The 16,309-nt window shown below is 36.2% G+C and overlaps 1 protein-coding gene across 2 annotated transcripts in view; it reads right to left on the bottom strand.

Moving 5' to 3' along the window:
• Window positions 1-16,309, bottom strand: part of LOC136871961 (protein BANP) — a 223,920-nt gene that overhangs the window by 66,869 nt on the left and 140,742 nt on the right. For both annotated transcript variants that reach the window (XM_067145723.2, XM_067145722.2), the window contains exon 5: window positions 12,501-12,641. In XM_067145723.2, the coding sequence (XP_067001824.1) occupies window positions 12,501-12,641 (141 nt within the window). The remainder of the gene's footprint in view (window positions 1-12,500; window positions 12,642-16,309) is intronic.

The raw sequence follows: 16,309 nt of genomic DNA, 5'->3' as shown, positions 1-16,309 counted from the left end.
CCTTTTTGCTGAAATGCTAGGTACTCATAAGTTTTTGTTTGTGTTCTTTTTCAACTTGTTTAGTAATTTTCTATGGCTGATGTATAGCCTATATTATTATGTTTTTCAATTGTAGTAATAATTTTAAAATGTTTCCTGCTTATTAGTTTTCTGCTGTACTTCTTTCTATTATTTTTACTATTGTCAATATTTTTGTTTGATGTATTTACACTTTAAAGTCTATATGTCATGAAGGAACGTAATTGGGCTTAGCCTGTGTACCTTCGTATTATCAAATAAATAAATAAATAAATAAATAAATAAATTTGTACTTGCTATAATTAGACTCTGGGAATGTGGACAGTCGCTTGAAATCAGCCCCTTTGCTTCATCTTGGTTTATAATTTGATTTATTTTCTCTGTCACTTATCCACTCTTTTGCTGTTTCGGGTATTGAAACAGATCTTGCATCACTAGACACGAAAGACACTTCGTCCTCTGGTAACACACATTCACTGTCAAAACTAACTCCAATTCTTTCATTATTTGCAAGCTTTATTTCAGCACTGGCATGCAACTGTCGAGAGCTGAGATTATCAATAAGCCCGCCATCATCATCACCACTACCAGAGTCTTCATCTTTAAGTACAATTACATCGGGTGGTTCCACAAAAATAGCACCATCGACATCCTCAGTCAGCAGCATATCCAATGCTACTGAAGGGGCAAATCCCTTCCTGCAAAGAAGATGTATGAATTGGGATAAAGTAACGTGATCTGACAACTGCAGCAATTTTACTATGGTATTGTCCACCTGTAATATTTCAAATGCTTACAACATACGTAATGAAGTGTGCACATCACTATTGCATACATAATCAAATGAAACAACTTCATTTATAAATTGTATATCCTACTTACAAGAAGCTGGCAGCCATTTTTGCAGACTCTGATAATAAGGAACAGTCCACCACACCTTGGGTCACAACAATAGATTTTCAAATTAAATTAATGTGATTACCCGATTCTACAAACACTCCTCTAACTTACATATACAAATATAGAGACGGGAGCCTTCCACCTAATCAATACCTTATTAATATAAGGTGTCTAAAACATTTCTATATCACAGTACCAGTTTCAACCTTTTACTCAGGTCATCTTCACCTGTTTGAAGAACCTGGTACTAATAACAATGTATAATTCTAAAACACTACTTAATCTAATCATGAATGACACATAATTCATTAAAATAATATGTTATAGTGTTAAAATATGCTTCTGGTTTTGTTCTCATAGTCTAAAATGTTCAATAGTATTCTTATGACACACTTAAAAACATCTTGAACTGTGTTGGTAAAACATTATTTCCATTAATTGCTCATGGTAAGTTCTAAGGTGAATAGGTGAGTTATAGTTGTGAAGAATAATCTAGTATGTTCACCAGTACTGTATATTGAGACTCTGTTCTTGATGAGTGCACATGTTCATTTACTTTGTCTGTTATTGTGCAATTAACCTACTTAATTTATACTAACACATCAAAATGTTAAGTTATAAGTAGCTATATTTTACAGTGTCGGCAGCATTAGTAGATTTGGTAAGTGCGAATGCTCCCCTCTTCATACTTGTGTTCCATTGGACATGTCAGATAATCTGTGTAGAAAAAAGAAATGTAAAAAGTTATTTTACTAGTCGAGAATGTCTATTGAACGTGTTAAAAAGTAGAGTTGTGATTACTTACATGCCGTTCTTAGCTTGTCGTTGTGTGTTTGTCGGGAGCACATTGTGTACTGCTTTGTGTACGCCGAGGACTAGCTATTGCAACATAGGAGGGGAGAGGTAGTGGGGGGAGGGAAGCAGCTTGTGGAGGAGGCGGGATAGAGTAAGGTGTGTCTTTTGGAGGTTCCTTTGTGTGTATTGGATTTTATTAACTCTTTTTAAATAAGTGTTTTTTAAGAAACGGATAGCTGTATTAAAGAGGATGTTTACTTTATCTGTGATCTCGTTCATGTTGAAATTAGGATTGGCATAATGGTCCATACTGATGTAAAGTTCTTCCAATATAGTGAGCAATGGGCCCTTGGGATTCATGCTTAAAATTTCCATATCATTTTCAATACTGGTAAACTTATGTTTTATAATCTTCAACATGTTGTCCTATGGATGAAAAATGGTTGTGTTTTATGGCATTGATATATTCATTATAGCGGATAATAAAGCTTCTGCTGGTATGACCGACATAACTGGCCTGATAATTATTACATTTTATTCAATATACTCCTGAATGACTATATTTATTGTTTTCATTGATGGAATTAGCGTTATGCAAAATATTGGCATTATTTTGTGTTGTTTTGTAGGTTTTGTAGTTGTGTCTTTTGAAGATGTTAGTTATGGGGTGGATGTAGGTGTTGTTGAAAGTGAAGAGTACATATTATATCTTAGATTTGTTATCTCTGGTTAATTTTGATTTCGGCTGATGTTTTATTTTTTGAATGATTTTATTGATCATGTCTTTGTTGTATCTGTTTTGCTTAGCTATTTCATGAATCAGATTTAATTATTTTTTTAGTTCTTCATGAGATTTTTTTTCTAGTTGCTTTACGTTGCACCGACACAGATAGGTCTTATGGCAACGATGGGACAGGAAAGGCCTAGGAATGGGAAGGAAGCGGCCGTGGCCTTAATTAAGGTACAGCCCCAGCATTTGCCTGGTGTGAAAATGGAAAACCATGGAAAACCATCTTCAGGGCTGCCGACCGTGGGGTTCAAACCCACTATCTCCCAGATGCATGCTCCTAACTACAGTGCCAACTCGCCCAGTCTTCATGAGATAAAGGTATGTTGAAAGCTCTATATATCATGCTATGGTAGGCTGCATTTTGTGGGCATTGGAATGAGTAGAGTCTATTTTTATTGTGTTAGATGTTTGTGTAGGTTTCCTGTATATTTTATATGTTAAGTGATCTTCATGCTTGGTAACATACTGTATATATCTAGGTAATTCAAAGTGTGGTCATCTTCAGTTTCCATTGTAAATTCTATGTATGAGCCTATTCTGTTTAATTGTTGTAATATGTTATTTTCGTTAGTAAATCTACAGTCTAAATTAACGAAAATGCCGTCCATGAATCTGCACCACCGCTGCTGGAGATCCCATGGGAAGGCCTTGTCGTTTATAGATGGTGTCATGGAATCTGAAATAATTGTTGTCAATAGCAAATTCAAGTAGATTCATGAATTCTTCTATTTCGAGAATACTTAGGTTACTGTGATTTTTTAAATTAGTTCCTATTAATTTTATTGCTTTTTTGTGTAGGTATGTTAGGGTACATGTTGATGATGTCATATGATAATAGGATGTGGTGTTGCTCAATTTTCAGTTCTTTAGTGATATTACAAAATTCTATTGAGTTTCGTAATTTTTTATTAGCTAAGAATACATAAGGTTTCTTAAGAAATGCTTGAACGTTGGATTTGATCTGAAATTTACAATAGGCCTCATGGGCACATTTTCCTCATGGATTTTAGGGTATGGTTTTGCAGTCGGTAGTCTAGGATTCATTATGGTCAGCTTTGTGATTTCTTGCTCGTTTAAAGGGAAATGGGTGTTCTTTAATAATATTTTGAGATTTTTCTGGATGTTGGTTGTGGGATCCTTTTGTTTACTTTGAAAAGTATTATCAAGAAAGCATTGAATAGTTTTAGTTATGTATTCATTTTTGTCAGTAATGATGGTGGTATTAGCTTTATCTGCCTTCATTTCTAATAAGTTGTTGCGCTTAATTTTGTCTTTAAGTCTCTTGAGTTGTATGCTGTTGATGGCATTTCTGTTGTTACTCTTGCTGCTAATCCTGTTTATGTATTGTGGTAGACTTTTCTTAACTTCATATCTGATTTCGTTATGTAGGTCGCGGGGAACTTTATTTAGAGCATTTTCAGTTACTGTGATAATAGTAGTAATATTTTGAAAAGTTGATATATTTTCCCCATTATGTTTAGGCCCTTTGATCAATATATTGGTCTCTATTTCATCAAAGTTTGTGTCTGTTAAGTTCTTAATAGGCAGTTGAAACATGTGTTTATTGTCTTCGTTTGGTTTAATGGGGGTATTTTTGTTGGGGTCTCTGCCTTGTTTACTTTGGCATTAGACTGAAAGTTAAGAATTTTACATCAGTATGGACTAGTATGCCAATCCTAATTTCAACATGAACGAGATCACAGATAAAGTAAACATCCTCTTTAATACAGCTATTCGTTTCTTAAAAAGCACTTATTTAAAAAGAGTTAATAAAATCCAATACACACAAAGGAACCTCCAAAAGACACACCTTACTCTATCCCGCCTCCTCCACAAGCTGCTTCCCTCCCCCCACTACCTCTCCCCTCCTATGCTGCAATAGCTAGTTCTCGGCATACCCGAAGCAGTGCACAGTGTGCTCCCAACAAACACACAACGACAAGCTAAGAACGGCATGTAAGTAATCACACACTCTACTTTTTAACACGTTCAATAGACATTCTTGACTAGTAAAATCACTTTTTACATTTCTTTTTTTCTGCACAGATTATCTGACATGTCCAATGGAACACAAGTATGAAGAGGGGAGCATTCGCACTTACCAAATCTACTAATGCTGCCAACACTGTAAAATAATGCTACTTATAACTCAACATTTTGATGTGTTAGTATAAATTAAGTAGGTTAATTGCACAATAACAGACAAAGTAAATGAGCGTGTGCACTCATCAAGAACAGAGTCTCAATAGAAAGTACTGGTGAACATACTAGATTATTCTTCACAACTATAACTCACCTATTCACCTTAGAACTTACCATGAGCAATTAATGGAAATAATGTTTTACCAACACAGTTCAAGATGTTTTTAAGTGTGTCACAAGAATACTATTGAACATTTTAGACTATGAGAACAAAACCAGAAGCATACTTTAACACTATAAAATATTATTTTAATGAATTATGTGTCATTCATGATTAGATTAAGTAGTGTTTTAGAATTATACATTGTTATTAGTACCAGGTTCTTCAAACAGGTGAAGATGACCTGAGTAAAAGGTTGAAACTGGTACAGTGATAAAGAAATGTTTTAGACACCTTACATTAACAAAAGTATTGATTAGGTGGAAGGTTCCTGTCTTTATATTTGTATATTCTAGAATCATCAATACGGACAATGAAGCTAACAGATTTTAAAACTTCTGTAACTGCCGGGCGACACAACAGCCTTCCAGATCATTTCATGTTGCCAACAGTACTAAAAGAAAAAGGCACGAAAATTGCTGCCATATGGCAACACACGGCGCTAATGGGTTAATAAGAAGCTTGTCGCATCTGATTATAATGTATGTGTAAATTTTATCGTAAGTGCCTAATTTTGTAATTAATCGCATTCAGTTGTCCCTTGTTTTATGCATTCAATTGGTTCTATGAAATAATCACTTAACATGAAATCGTGCAAATTGAGTTGAATTTAACATCTGTGAGAAACGGATAACGGTTTCTTCAGAATGATAACAAAATGAAAACTGTTCACCTGAGAAAAATGAATGAATTAATGAATCAATGAATTATTTACTTAAACTTCTAAAACAAAATATTTCAGTTATAATTAACTTTCGAGTTCCTGAATTTTACTTTCACTTTTGCCTGGATAACGGAACTGCATATTGATTTTCATGGTCATACTACTGGACCAACATTCTTTCCACACACAAGGTGACTGCAAAATTTCTAGCTTGTGATTTTTTAAAATTAATTATTTATAAATCACACTGCAGTAAAAACACACAAAGTGAGATTGCATATAATGAGGGATATCTGTTATATGGAAGTGTATTTATTCATGGTGACAGCATGTACAAGGGCGAATAAAAAAGTAAGTTGCATTAGTTCGCTGCGAGAGCATATTGTGAGTTGTGACCGTGGCCAATGTGGAGCAAGATACAGTAACTGCTGACAAGGAAGATTGGTGTGGTATCCAGTCATGTTGTGTGTGCAGAATGGACTAGGCTCAACGGCATGTCAACTGGATGTTCACTACAAACTGGAGGTGCATGCAATAATCAGATTTCTATGGGCTAAACGGCTCAATTGCACGGATATTCATCATGAAATCACTGCTGTATATGGTGAGCGTGCAATTTCTCGCCCAGGTATTGTAAAGTGGTGTAAGCAATTTGACGCCAGACGCATGGATCTCACGGATGAATATCGCGAAGACAGGTGCGGAATGTCCAGTACTGTTGCAAATGTTGACTCTGTGGATGGGATCATTAGAGAGAATCAGCGCATAACACTGCAGGAAATTGCCAGCATGCTGAATATTTCGTATGGCAGTGTGTTCTCCGTTGTTCACCAGCACCTTGGATTTCGTAAACTGTGTCAAAGATGGATCCCACGTCTGCTTACCGATGTTCACAAGGGACAACGTTTCCAATCGTCACTGGCATTTTTGCAACGGTATTCTGTGGAGGGCGAGTTTCTGCGGCAAATCACCGCAGGGGATGAAACGTGCGTCCACAACTTCATCCCCGAAATAAAGAGAACATTGATGGAATGGTTGCATACAATATCACCACCACGAAAGAAGGCCAAGGTCCAACCTTCAGCAGGAAAGGTAATGGTGACAGTGTTCTTTGACATGGAGGGTGTGGTGCATGTGGAATTTATGCCGAAAGGCACGACAATCAACTCAGCTTCGTATTGTGAAACGTTGAACCGGTTGCGTAAGGCAATTAAAGAAAAGCGGCGGGGAAAATTGAGCGCCGGTGTGATTTTGTTGCACGATAACACAACACCTCACATGGCCCGCCAAACGTCTGAACTGCTGCAGCAATTCAAGTGGGAGGAATAGCAACATCCTCCATACAGTCCAGACTTGAGGCCATGTGATTTTCATGTATTCGGTAAGCTGAAAAATTATTTCAGTGGATGACGATTCCGAAACGATTAGGAGGTGAAAGCAGCTGTCTCCAGGTGGTTACATAGCGCTGGAGTTGATTTCTATGCATCCGGAATCGAAAAGTTGGTTGACCGTTCCGAGAAATGTTTACAGTCTCTTGGGGACTATGTGGAAAAGTGAACTTACATTGTATGTTGTCATAGCTGTGTTGCTTATGTGTAGGTGGTTTCATAAATGGCCATAACTTGGAGTGTAACTTACTTTTAGATTCACCCTCGTATATATAACAGAATGGTATAGGATAATTTTGTTGAGTTGTCGATGATGATGATGCTTGTTGTTTAAAGGGGCCTAACATCGAAGGTCATCGGCCCCTGTTGAGTTGATTGATAAATTTCATTTTTTATTCCGTATTGATAGTCACCATAAGTCATAAATGAAAGAGAAGTTCCACCTAATCAATACTATTTTATTGTCACATGTAGGACCGGTTTCGACCTCTCAAAAGGTCATCCTCAGCTACACTAGAATTGCATTTACATATTATGCCTCATATTGAGAGCTAATGACATACTCTAGAATTCAACGATTTTAAAATGGTTATACCCATGTTGAGAATTCAATATTATACAATTACAAAAATTAATTGCTCTTATTACACTCAAGGTACATATGTGAGAAACTAATATGAGTTCGTCTTTTCTTTAATGTGATGAGTATGTCAGAGTATTTTTAAACATAGGCATTTGCCTAGTCAGTTTAATTGATCTCCAATCTTTTGAATATTTAATCCTGTATGAAATGAACTTAATTGAACAATTGTAAAATAATCAGTATTATAGTTGTTTTAACAATAATTTACACTAAATGTAGAGATATACATGTTGATAGTTCAATAAAACAAATGACTAGCCAAAATAAAACATGTTAAAACATTTTATTGTCACATGTAGGACCGGTTTCGACCTCTCAAAAGGTAATCCTCAGCTACACTAGAATTGCATTTACATATTATGCCTCATATTATGAGCTAATGACATACTCTAGAATTCAACGATTTTAAAATGGTTATACCCATGTTGAGAATTCAATATTCAATATTATAAACATGTTTTATTTTGGCTAGTTATTTGTTTTATTGAACTATCAACATGTATATCTCTACATTTAGTGTAAATTATTGTTAAAACGACTATAATACTGATTATTTTACAATTGTTCAATTAAGTTCATTTCATACAGGACTAAATATTCAAAAAATTGGAGATCAATTAAACTGATTAGGCAAATGCTTATGTTTAAAAATACTCTGACATACTCATCACAATAAAGAAAAGACGAACTCATATTAGTTTCTCACATATGTACATTGAATGTAATAAGAGCAATTAATTTTTGTAACTGTATAATATTGAATTCTCAACATGGGTATAACCATTTTAAAATCGTTGAATTCTAGAGTATGTCATTAGCTCTCAATATGAGGCATAATATGTAAATGCAATTCTAGTGTAGCTGAGGATGACCTTTTGAGAGGTCGAAACCGGTCCTACATGTGACAATAAAATAGTGTTGATTAGGTGGAACTTCTCTTTCATTTATGACCCTGTTGAGTTGTCTGTGAACAGCGTTGCCAGAATATAAAAGTCCAAAACAAGACACTCAAAATTTAACAGTAAAAAATTATGACATAATTAATCTGTTAATAGGGCTATGGCCAATATAAGGAAGCATTTATCATAAGAAAATAACATTAGTATGTTTGCATCTGCCGGCCCCATGGTATAGGGGTAGCGTGCCTGCTTCTTACCCAGCGGCCCCGGCAATGTCATTGCCTGCTTCCTACAACAAATCAGTGCTTGTTATATATCAGACATTAGAGATTTACTTCTTTACCTGAGGTCCTAAGTCAGCTTAAAGACATCATATTATGACAAGATGATCATAACCATAATTTTTGTAATTATATGTATTTTAATGTTATAATTATTCCTACAACATTGTCTTTTTCTGGTATACACATGTTTTGTTATCATAGAATCTGTTTGGCTGAAGAGGGCCACTAAGTGGCTGAAACTAGTCCCAAGACTGATGTAATATAATTTACTTGATATATTGTATTGAAAAGGTCTTGTCAATTTATTTCTTATAATTGAACTTGAATACAGAACAAAAATTAAATTTATAGCTTACAAAAAACAGAGAACGAGTGTTCTACATCAACACACAAGACAGGGGTATACTTCACTTTCGGCACATGTTGAACTGAAATGTTGCAATATCGGGGACACTGAACAATACACTAGTGGTGCTACAGATACATGCAATTTGACAACAGGTACACAATTTGTTAAATTTTAGGGCCATTTCCTCATTAAATACGGGTTAATGGCACAAATCTTCGGATCTGTTTATTTTTGACAAAAATCTGCCTCCGAAAATCTGAATGTCATCAGTGACCACATAGCTGTTAGCTTCCCTTATGAGACAGGATATATATTCCACCATACAATGTCCAGTGTAGCCAATTTAGCTATCTCATTACAGCTCAACCAGCTCGCGGCCTTGCCATTGTTGGTTTCTGCAGGCATTTCTAACACTTCGAAGAACACTAAAAGAATTTGCTATTTCTTTTTATTTTATTGTACCAAATTTTTTTTTGGATTTTAAACTTTAAATAGATAAATGTAGGCAGTAACGTTAAAATAGGCCTTTTTTTACACGGTATAAAATTACCAGTTCCAAGTTTAATTAGCCGTGAAATGTGTGTAAACACATTTCTTTAGAACTGCAACCTAATGATAACCTGCTCCTTTATTAGTCCACTGAGCAGATATAAGATGAGAAAACACCCTCTTCACATTCGCATTATGCCCAGGAATAATATCCTCCATTTTTGTGCGGTTCAGAATACTGTTTCCCAGAGACATTATTATCATTAGAATATTGCTCCAGTGATGACAGTTACCACCTCTGTTCATTATAACTTTTAGATATATGGCAGCATATTGAAATTACCTGAAGTTGATTTTAAAAGCTTTGGAATCACTATAATAAAATATTCCTAATTTTTTCTTTCTGACCCAGATGTTCCTCTTACTCTATAAAACCGGGTATTGTTCATGAAAACCGTGACTTATGGCAACCCCATCTGTGAATCGTGTATTCTGGAATGGGGGAAATTTTCTAAGCTGGGAGAAACATATGAGTCAACAGAATAGATACACGGTGGGCTTCACACCAAACGCAGGGAGTCCTGCCACAAGGAGCGCGAACATGGCATCCAACCCAGAGATATATACCTTGATTTGGGCATTGAGGGAGAGAGTAGCTTGGACAGGCCTCATGAGGAATGACTAGAATCACTGGGAAATTACCGTATTTACATAAATAATCCAGCATATTTCTTTAAAAAAATTGAGGCATGAAATATGGGTGCTGTTTTTATTTGCACCAAGGTTGGCAACATGCTCCTGGCTCACCTAGTTTTTGATGGTGGGTGTTCAATTATGTTTTGTGTAACCACAGATGGAATAATAACTGTCCCCAAATGTCATATTTAAATGGAAAACTATTCAGACTTTTAATTCTAAACTGCCTTTACATTTTAAAGAAATTGTATTTTACAGAGTAACTTTAATTCAAAATTTCTCTTCGCCATGATAGAACACGTCTTCTGAAATTTGCAGGGGTAGTTTTTTGCACTTTCACTTACTTCGGTGTGTCTATAGTGTTTTTCATAGTTGCTAAGTTCGAGTGAAATCTTAACTCTTTTGTATTCAGCGTTTTAATAAACGCCACAATATCACGTTGCAGGCAGTGTGCGAAGAAGCAGAATCCGTGAACACTGGCGATACCAACAGTTGGCGAAAAAAGCGTGACTCATAATTATAATCAATGCGTATGCACCGAACAATATTGTCAATGCCGATGTAACTGCATTTTTGTTTTTTAATTTATTTTTTCACTGCCAAGCCCAGACAGACTTATGGTTTTAAAGAAGATGGGGTCAATATGATACAATGCAGACAGAAGCAAAAGACTTCCTACCTTCGTCATACGAAAGTTTGATAAGCCACGATGTTATAAAGACGCCGGGCACTTTCCGTCCGAGTACAAAGCATCTAAAAATGGAAATAGTATGGTAAACAAAAAAATAAAGCACTTTGTCTTCGTCTTTGAATTGTGTTTTTTCTTTCGTTGCATGAGGTTATGTTCGCAAGTGATTCATCCAAGTGCATTATTTGAATAATGTAAATGCACCTTGTTGGTTAAATTTTGGAAATAATTTTTTACCCATGGCATTTGAAAGGTTTAAACTGTGAATCAAGGTGATTACATGCATTAATGGGTCTTAGAATACTTTGTAATGCGACAAAGGTTGGAATTTCTGAGTTACGAGAGAAGTGGCATGGTGGGAAATAATACAAGGATAGAGTCACTGTCCTGTGTTGCAAAGCATACGGGAGCGAGATACGTCCTACTTCCTCCTCTAGCCACAGGAAAGTTTGATAAGCCATGATGATTTAAGAGCTGCAGAATGAGTTGTTCACCCTAAGCAAATATTTGTACTAGCAAACTGTGGGACTCGTTTGCTGAGACCATCATATTGAGAGAACTTCTATCCTGTGTTAATGGGCAGGAGAGTTTGAAGACATGGCTGTAGCTGTAAGGTGCAAAAGGTAAGTACTCATGGAGGCACTTACATCCGAGAGGCACATCTGGACCCCGTGGGGATAGTGATTTCAATGAGCAATACATGAAGAGCAGGAAGGTGACACAGGAGGCCTGCTGACTTCATTTACGCTATGGCAGCTAGTAGAGGGGTGTTAAAGAAGTTAAATACGAGTGGTGAAGGAGGAAGGAAAGAGGGAGATCAGAAAGATTGTAAATAATGTATTTGAGGAATTTTCTTTTTCATTGTCAAGTAAATTAATGTATCAAGGGAAGAAATAGCTATAAAGTCATATGTGGCTGTGAACATTAAATATATTATTTGGAGAGTTGGAATTGTTATTGGATTGTACTTAATGAAAATATACATACTGTATATATTAGTACAGAAGTAATTTAGTAAAAGCCTAGTTGCATGCTCCAATCTATTTCATCATTTTTTGGGAGCATTAGGCAAGGCCCAATAACAACATACCAAGTTTTCAGTTTATGTACTCATTCTGAGCAGAGAACTCAATGCTCTATCATTATCATTATTTAAAATTGAGAGATCCTACAGTGACCTCTGGTGCTCATTTACGTGGTTTCTGGAACTATTATTATTATGTTTTAATGAGAGGACAAATAGCAAGGCGAAAAGTTATGTACTTATAATTTAATTTGGGTCAAAACCAGGTAATCAGTCCCAAGTACCATAGTAAATGTACACAAAATTATTACTGTTAAAGGCAGAAAATAAATCAAGCTGGATAACAAATAAATAGAGTGGAGGAACTTTGGAGTTCTTGCTAAGGTTAAGTTATACTTCAATTCTACTTATTTCCTCATCAAGCTTGTTTTATTATCAAACATTTTGATTGGTGAAACAGTTAATGACCAAAACTTTTATTGTAATGTAGTACAAAAGAAACAAATTATACCTTTGATTTTGCAAGCGGCAGGCCTCGTACTTTCTTTCTCCATGCTGTACGGCACTTTGAGTCCATATTCTGTTTTATTCGGTACCAGTCTTTCTCAGTAATGCTAAACCTATGACGTAAATGGCACTGAATGCCATATATCTTACAAAAGAAAGAAAAATACAATTTTTGAGAGTTATTAAACTTAAGGGAAAAATATATCAACAAACAAAGGTATGAGGAAATAAAATATTGTTTGATTATAATATTTCAAAATAACACACAACACATTTATTACAATTATGAAAAATAAAGAGACAAAGTTGACTAGAAACATAATTTATCTAGTTTGTTTGAGATAGATATTTGCTGCAATGGCGCTTCCCACGTACAGTTTATTAAATCTTTCTTTGAATAACATAGGTGTTGTCCATTTTGGGATATGCCACAGTGGCGCAGATGGCAAATTTCTACCTGTATATTGTTCTTTTAAATGATGATGTTATTTGCTTTACGTCCCACTAATTACTTTTAAGGTTTTAGGAGATGCCGAGGTGCCGGAATTTTGTCCTGCAGGAGTTCTTTTCAGCTAAGTTGTCCACCTCGAATAACTCATGAACACTTAAAGATATTGATGTTCTGTTTTCACTTTCAGTACTGGTACGTAGACTCATAATTGAACTTGCATTATTTTTTCTTCTGAGAAAATGGTACTAACTTTGTTTTTTAAGTGGAACGGTTTTCTACACATAGTCTTAAACCTATAAACATTACAAATTCAGCACCACAATTATTTTTTAAATCGGACAAGTACTTCTAGAGAAAATGTAATGTGTTCAAGTGTGCTTCATTTGCCAGCTGGGTACTGCCCTGCTCAATTCGCATTACAAGAAATGAGGTAGTTGTTGACATACAGAGTTGCTTCACCTTCTTCTTACAGATAGGTATTCTTTCTACTGTACTTATAAATACACAATGATAAAATATGGTTTAACACATTTTAATATCGCTCTAGGTAACAGATAATTGAATAATGTATATGCAACAGGTACTATGAGAATACATCATTATTTTTCTGACGTGGCATTAAACCACACAGGACCAAATGAGCTAGCTGCATGGTGTGGGCGGCTTAGCTGTTAGCTAGCATTTGAGTGATGGTAGGTTCGAACCCCACTATCGGAAGTCTTGAAGATGGTTCTCCATGGTTTGTCATTTCCACACCATTTTCACTTTAATTAAGGCCATGGCTGCTGCCTTCCCAGTTTTAGTCTTTTCCTAACCCATCGCCACAGAAAACTCACCTGATTTAGTGCTAACATTAGGAAAAACGAAAACCATACATGATTGATGTCACGATGGACATCTCCCCATAAAATGGGGATAAATCGACATGCGTGACATGGATCACAACACATCCCCACCATGCTGTGGGAAAAGAGGCAGAGAAAGAAGGAAACATAGTTTGAATGTATTAAAGTAATGGAGGTAGTGGAAGTGAGTGTTATTTGAAGAAGTAAAACTAGTAAAACTAGTAAAACTAGTACAACTGGGCAATCACCCCTTCTTAACACTAATAAGAAGGGGAAAGGAAAGAAGTGGTTCCATTCTTTCAAGAATGAACAAAAGAAAGAACGCCCAGAAAGGCTATGAAAATGAAAGACTCCTTAGGTGTCAGAAACTTAACACTGCTGGGATCAGAAAAGAACAATGCTTGACTAAAAGGGAATTGGAAACCTGCACATATCTGCTTTCCCTTTACCTGTTACCTATGGCAAAATTAAAGGCGTTAAATCATACATTTTATCATTTGTGTATTTATGAGCACAGTAGAGAGAATACCTAGTTGTCAGAAGCAGGTGAAACCACTCTGTATGTCAACAGCTAGCTCATGCTTCATATGTAGTGTAAATAAAACAGGGCAGTCCCCAGCTAGCACATGAACTACGTTTTCTCCTTAAGTACTTGTCCGATTTTCAAAATAATCATGGTGCTGAATTTGTAATGTTTGTAAGTTTAGAGTTAGGTGTAGAAAACAGTATAGTTCCATTTAAAAGACAACGTTAGTACCAATAACTCAGAAGATACTGACGCCATGAAAAGTAATCCAGGTCCGATTATGAGCCCCTTAGTACCATTATTGAAAGTGAAAACATAATGTCTATAACTTGAACGGTTCACGAGTTATTTGAGGTGGACAACTTAACTGAAAAATCCTTTATTATTATGTAAGAATCCAAGGCCTACTCATTACGCATCCCGTAAGTCATTCCTAATGCAATTTAAAATATGAAGAAAAAATGTGTGTCCTTTTGCTCTACAGGGTTGGGTATGAAATGAAGCGAATCTTCATAGCGAGTGTTTAAGACTGGATGTCCTTTCTGATGTCACCCTCATCAGAGATGTGATGACGATGATGACGACAATCATTATAAAAGTCGGACAAGAAGAAGAAGACGACTACAAGCACAGTGCCATGAAAGCCAATGACGTCACTGAAGCATGGTGTAACAAAATGACATCCTCATAGACTGAGATGAGATCTATAAGAGCCACTTCGAATTGGAAAATCCCTCTCACATTAGGCAATTTATAAACAATCCCTATTAATAACTTTTTATTGTAGTTGAGTTCTACAAACATGTATTCTGGTTGCGAGGGAAGATTTGGGTTCAAGATGCAGGTGACCTTACATTTTAAGTTATTCCTGAAGTAAAGGCTTCTCGTTTATCAGTGCGGTCATATTGTAAAAGTATATATCCACCAAGATTTGCTGCTGATGACGATAAATATCTACACATGCAGGTTTCAGCAATGCTTATACAGAACACAATTGTTCATTTAGGATAATTAGAATTCACTAATTATATTAGGTCCGGTTCTTTACGGTTCTCACATACTCGATTTCTGCCCACATGGTGAAACCCTACAGACTATTCGTCATCACACCATCTGCCAAATGCTGGCTGTCTCTTTTCAGAATGCTGGATATATCACCTATGAGGAAGTAACAGGAATCGCTACATGAGGAGGTACAAGGCGGATCAACATCATAGCCTTAAAACCTGAGTCCATTAAAGGATATATTCTGGATCAAACCGTACATTTTGAAGTTGGGTTGGAACAACAAAGGTTGACAGGGAGAAGAGGGCCATTTATGAGCCTACTATGCCATATTACAAACGGAAGTATAACCTGAGCCAAACTGAAGCAACCAGGTTGCTCATAATAGGTATATGGGACCATTTAGTTTTTACAGTAGTGTCTGCATAAAGCTAGTCATGCTGTCTAGTACTTTCAGAGACATGAAGATATTTTTCAGTGATAAAGGGGTCTGAACCGACCGACCGACCGACCAACCAACCAACCAACCAACCCGTACCACTCCAGTTCAAGTGAAGGCCATCTGAGCACAGATCCTTACCTCCTACCCACCTATTAGGATCTAGAAATCTCACTCCGAAATTCCTACATACCCACTCCATATCTCATTCAAGACGCCGATCACCTACCAGTTGTTATCCTTCCTACACAGTATTGCACTGATAATAATCTCCGCTTTTTTAATATTCACCCGTGTTGCTTTACTAGATCCCACACATCCCCAACTATTTTCGTACTTATACCTACTTGCCTTACATTGTTGATGCCAATGTGAAAAAGTACTGCCTTCTCCTTTCCCTCCTGCTTCCCTTCTACTTTCCTCAACATCTGCCTTCACCTAAATCCTGGATAAAAATTACCCTGGTTCCCTTTCCGTCACACATTTCCCCCGCATGTCTAACAATGGAATAACCCATGACCAGAGCCTCAACTCTATCCATCTCATT

The sequence above is a fragment of the Anabrus simplex genome, chromosome 4, assembly GCF_040414725.1.
Source record: "Anabrus simplex isolate iqAnaSimp1 chromosome 4, ASM4041472v1, whole genome shotgun sequence".
Classification (NCBI taxonomy): domain Eukaryota; kingdom Metazoa; phylum Arthropoda; class Insecta; order Orthoptera; family Tettigoniidae; genus Anabrus; species Anabrus simplex.
Note: the sequence above shows the minus strand (reverse complement) of the source record. Positions and strands in the feature narration are given on the sequence as shown.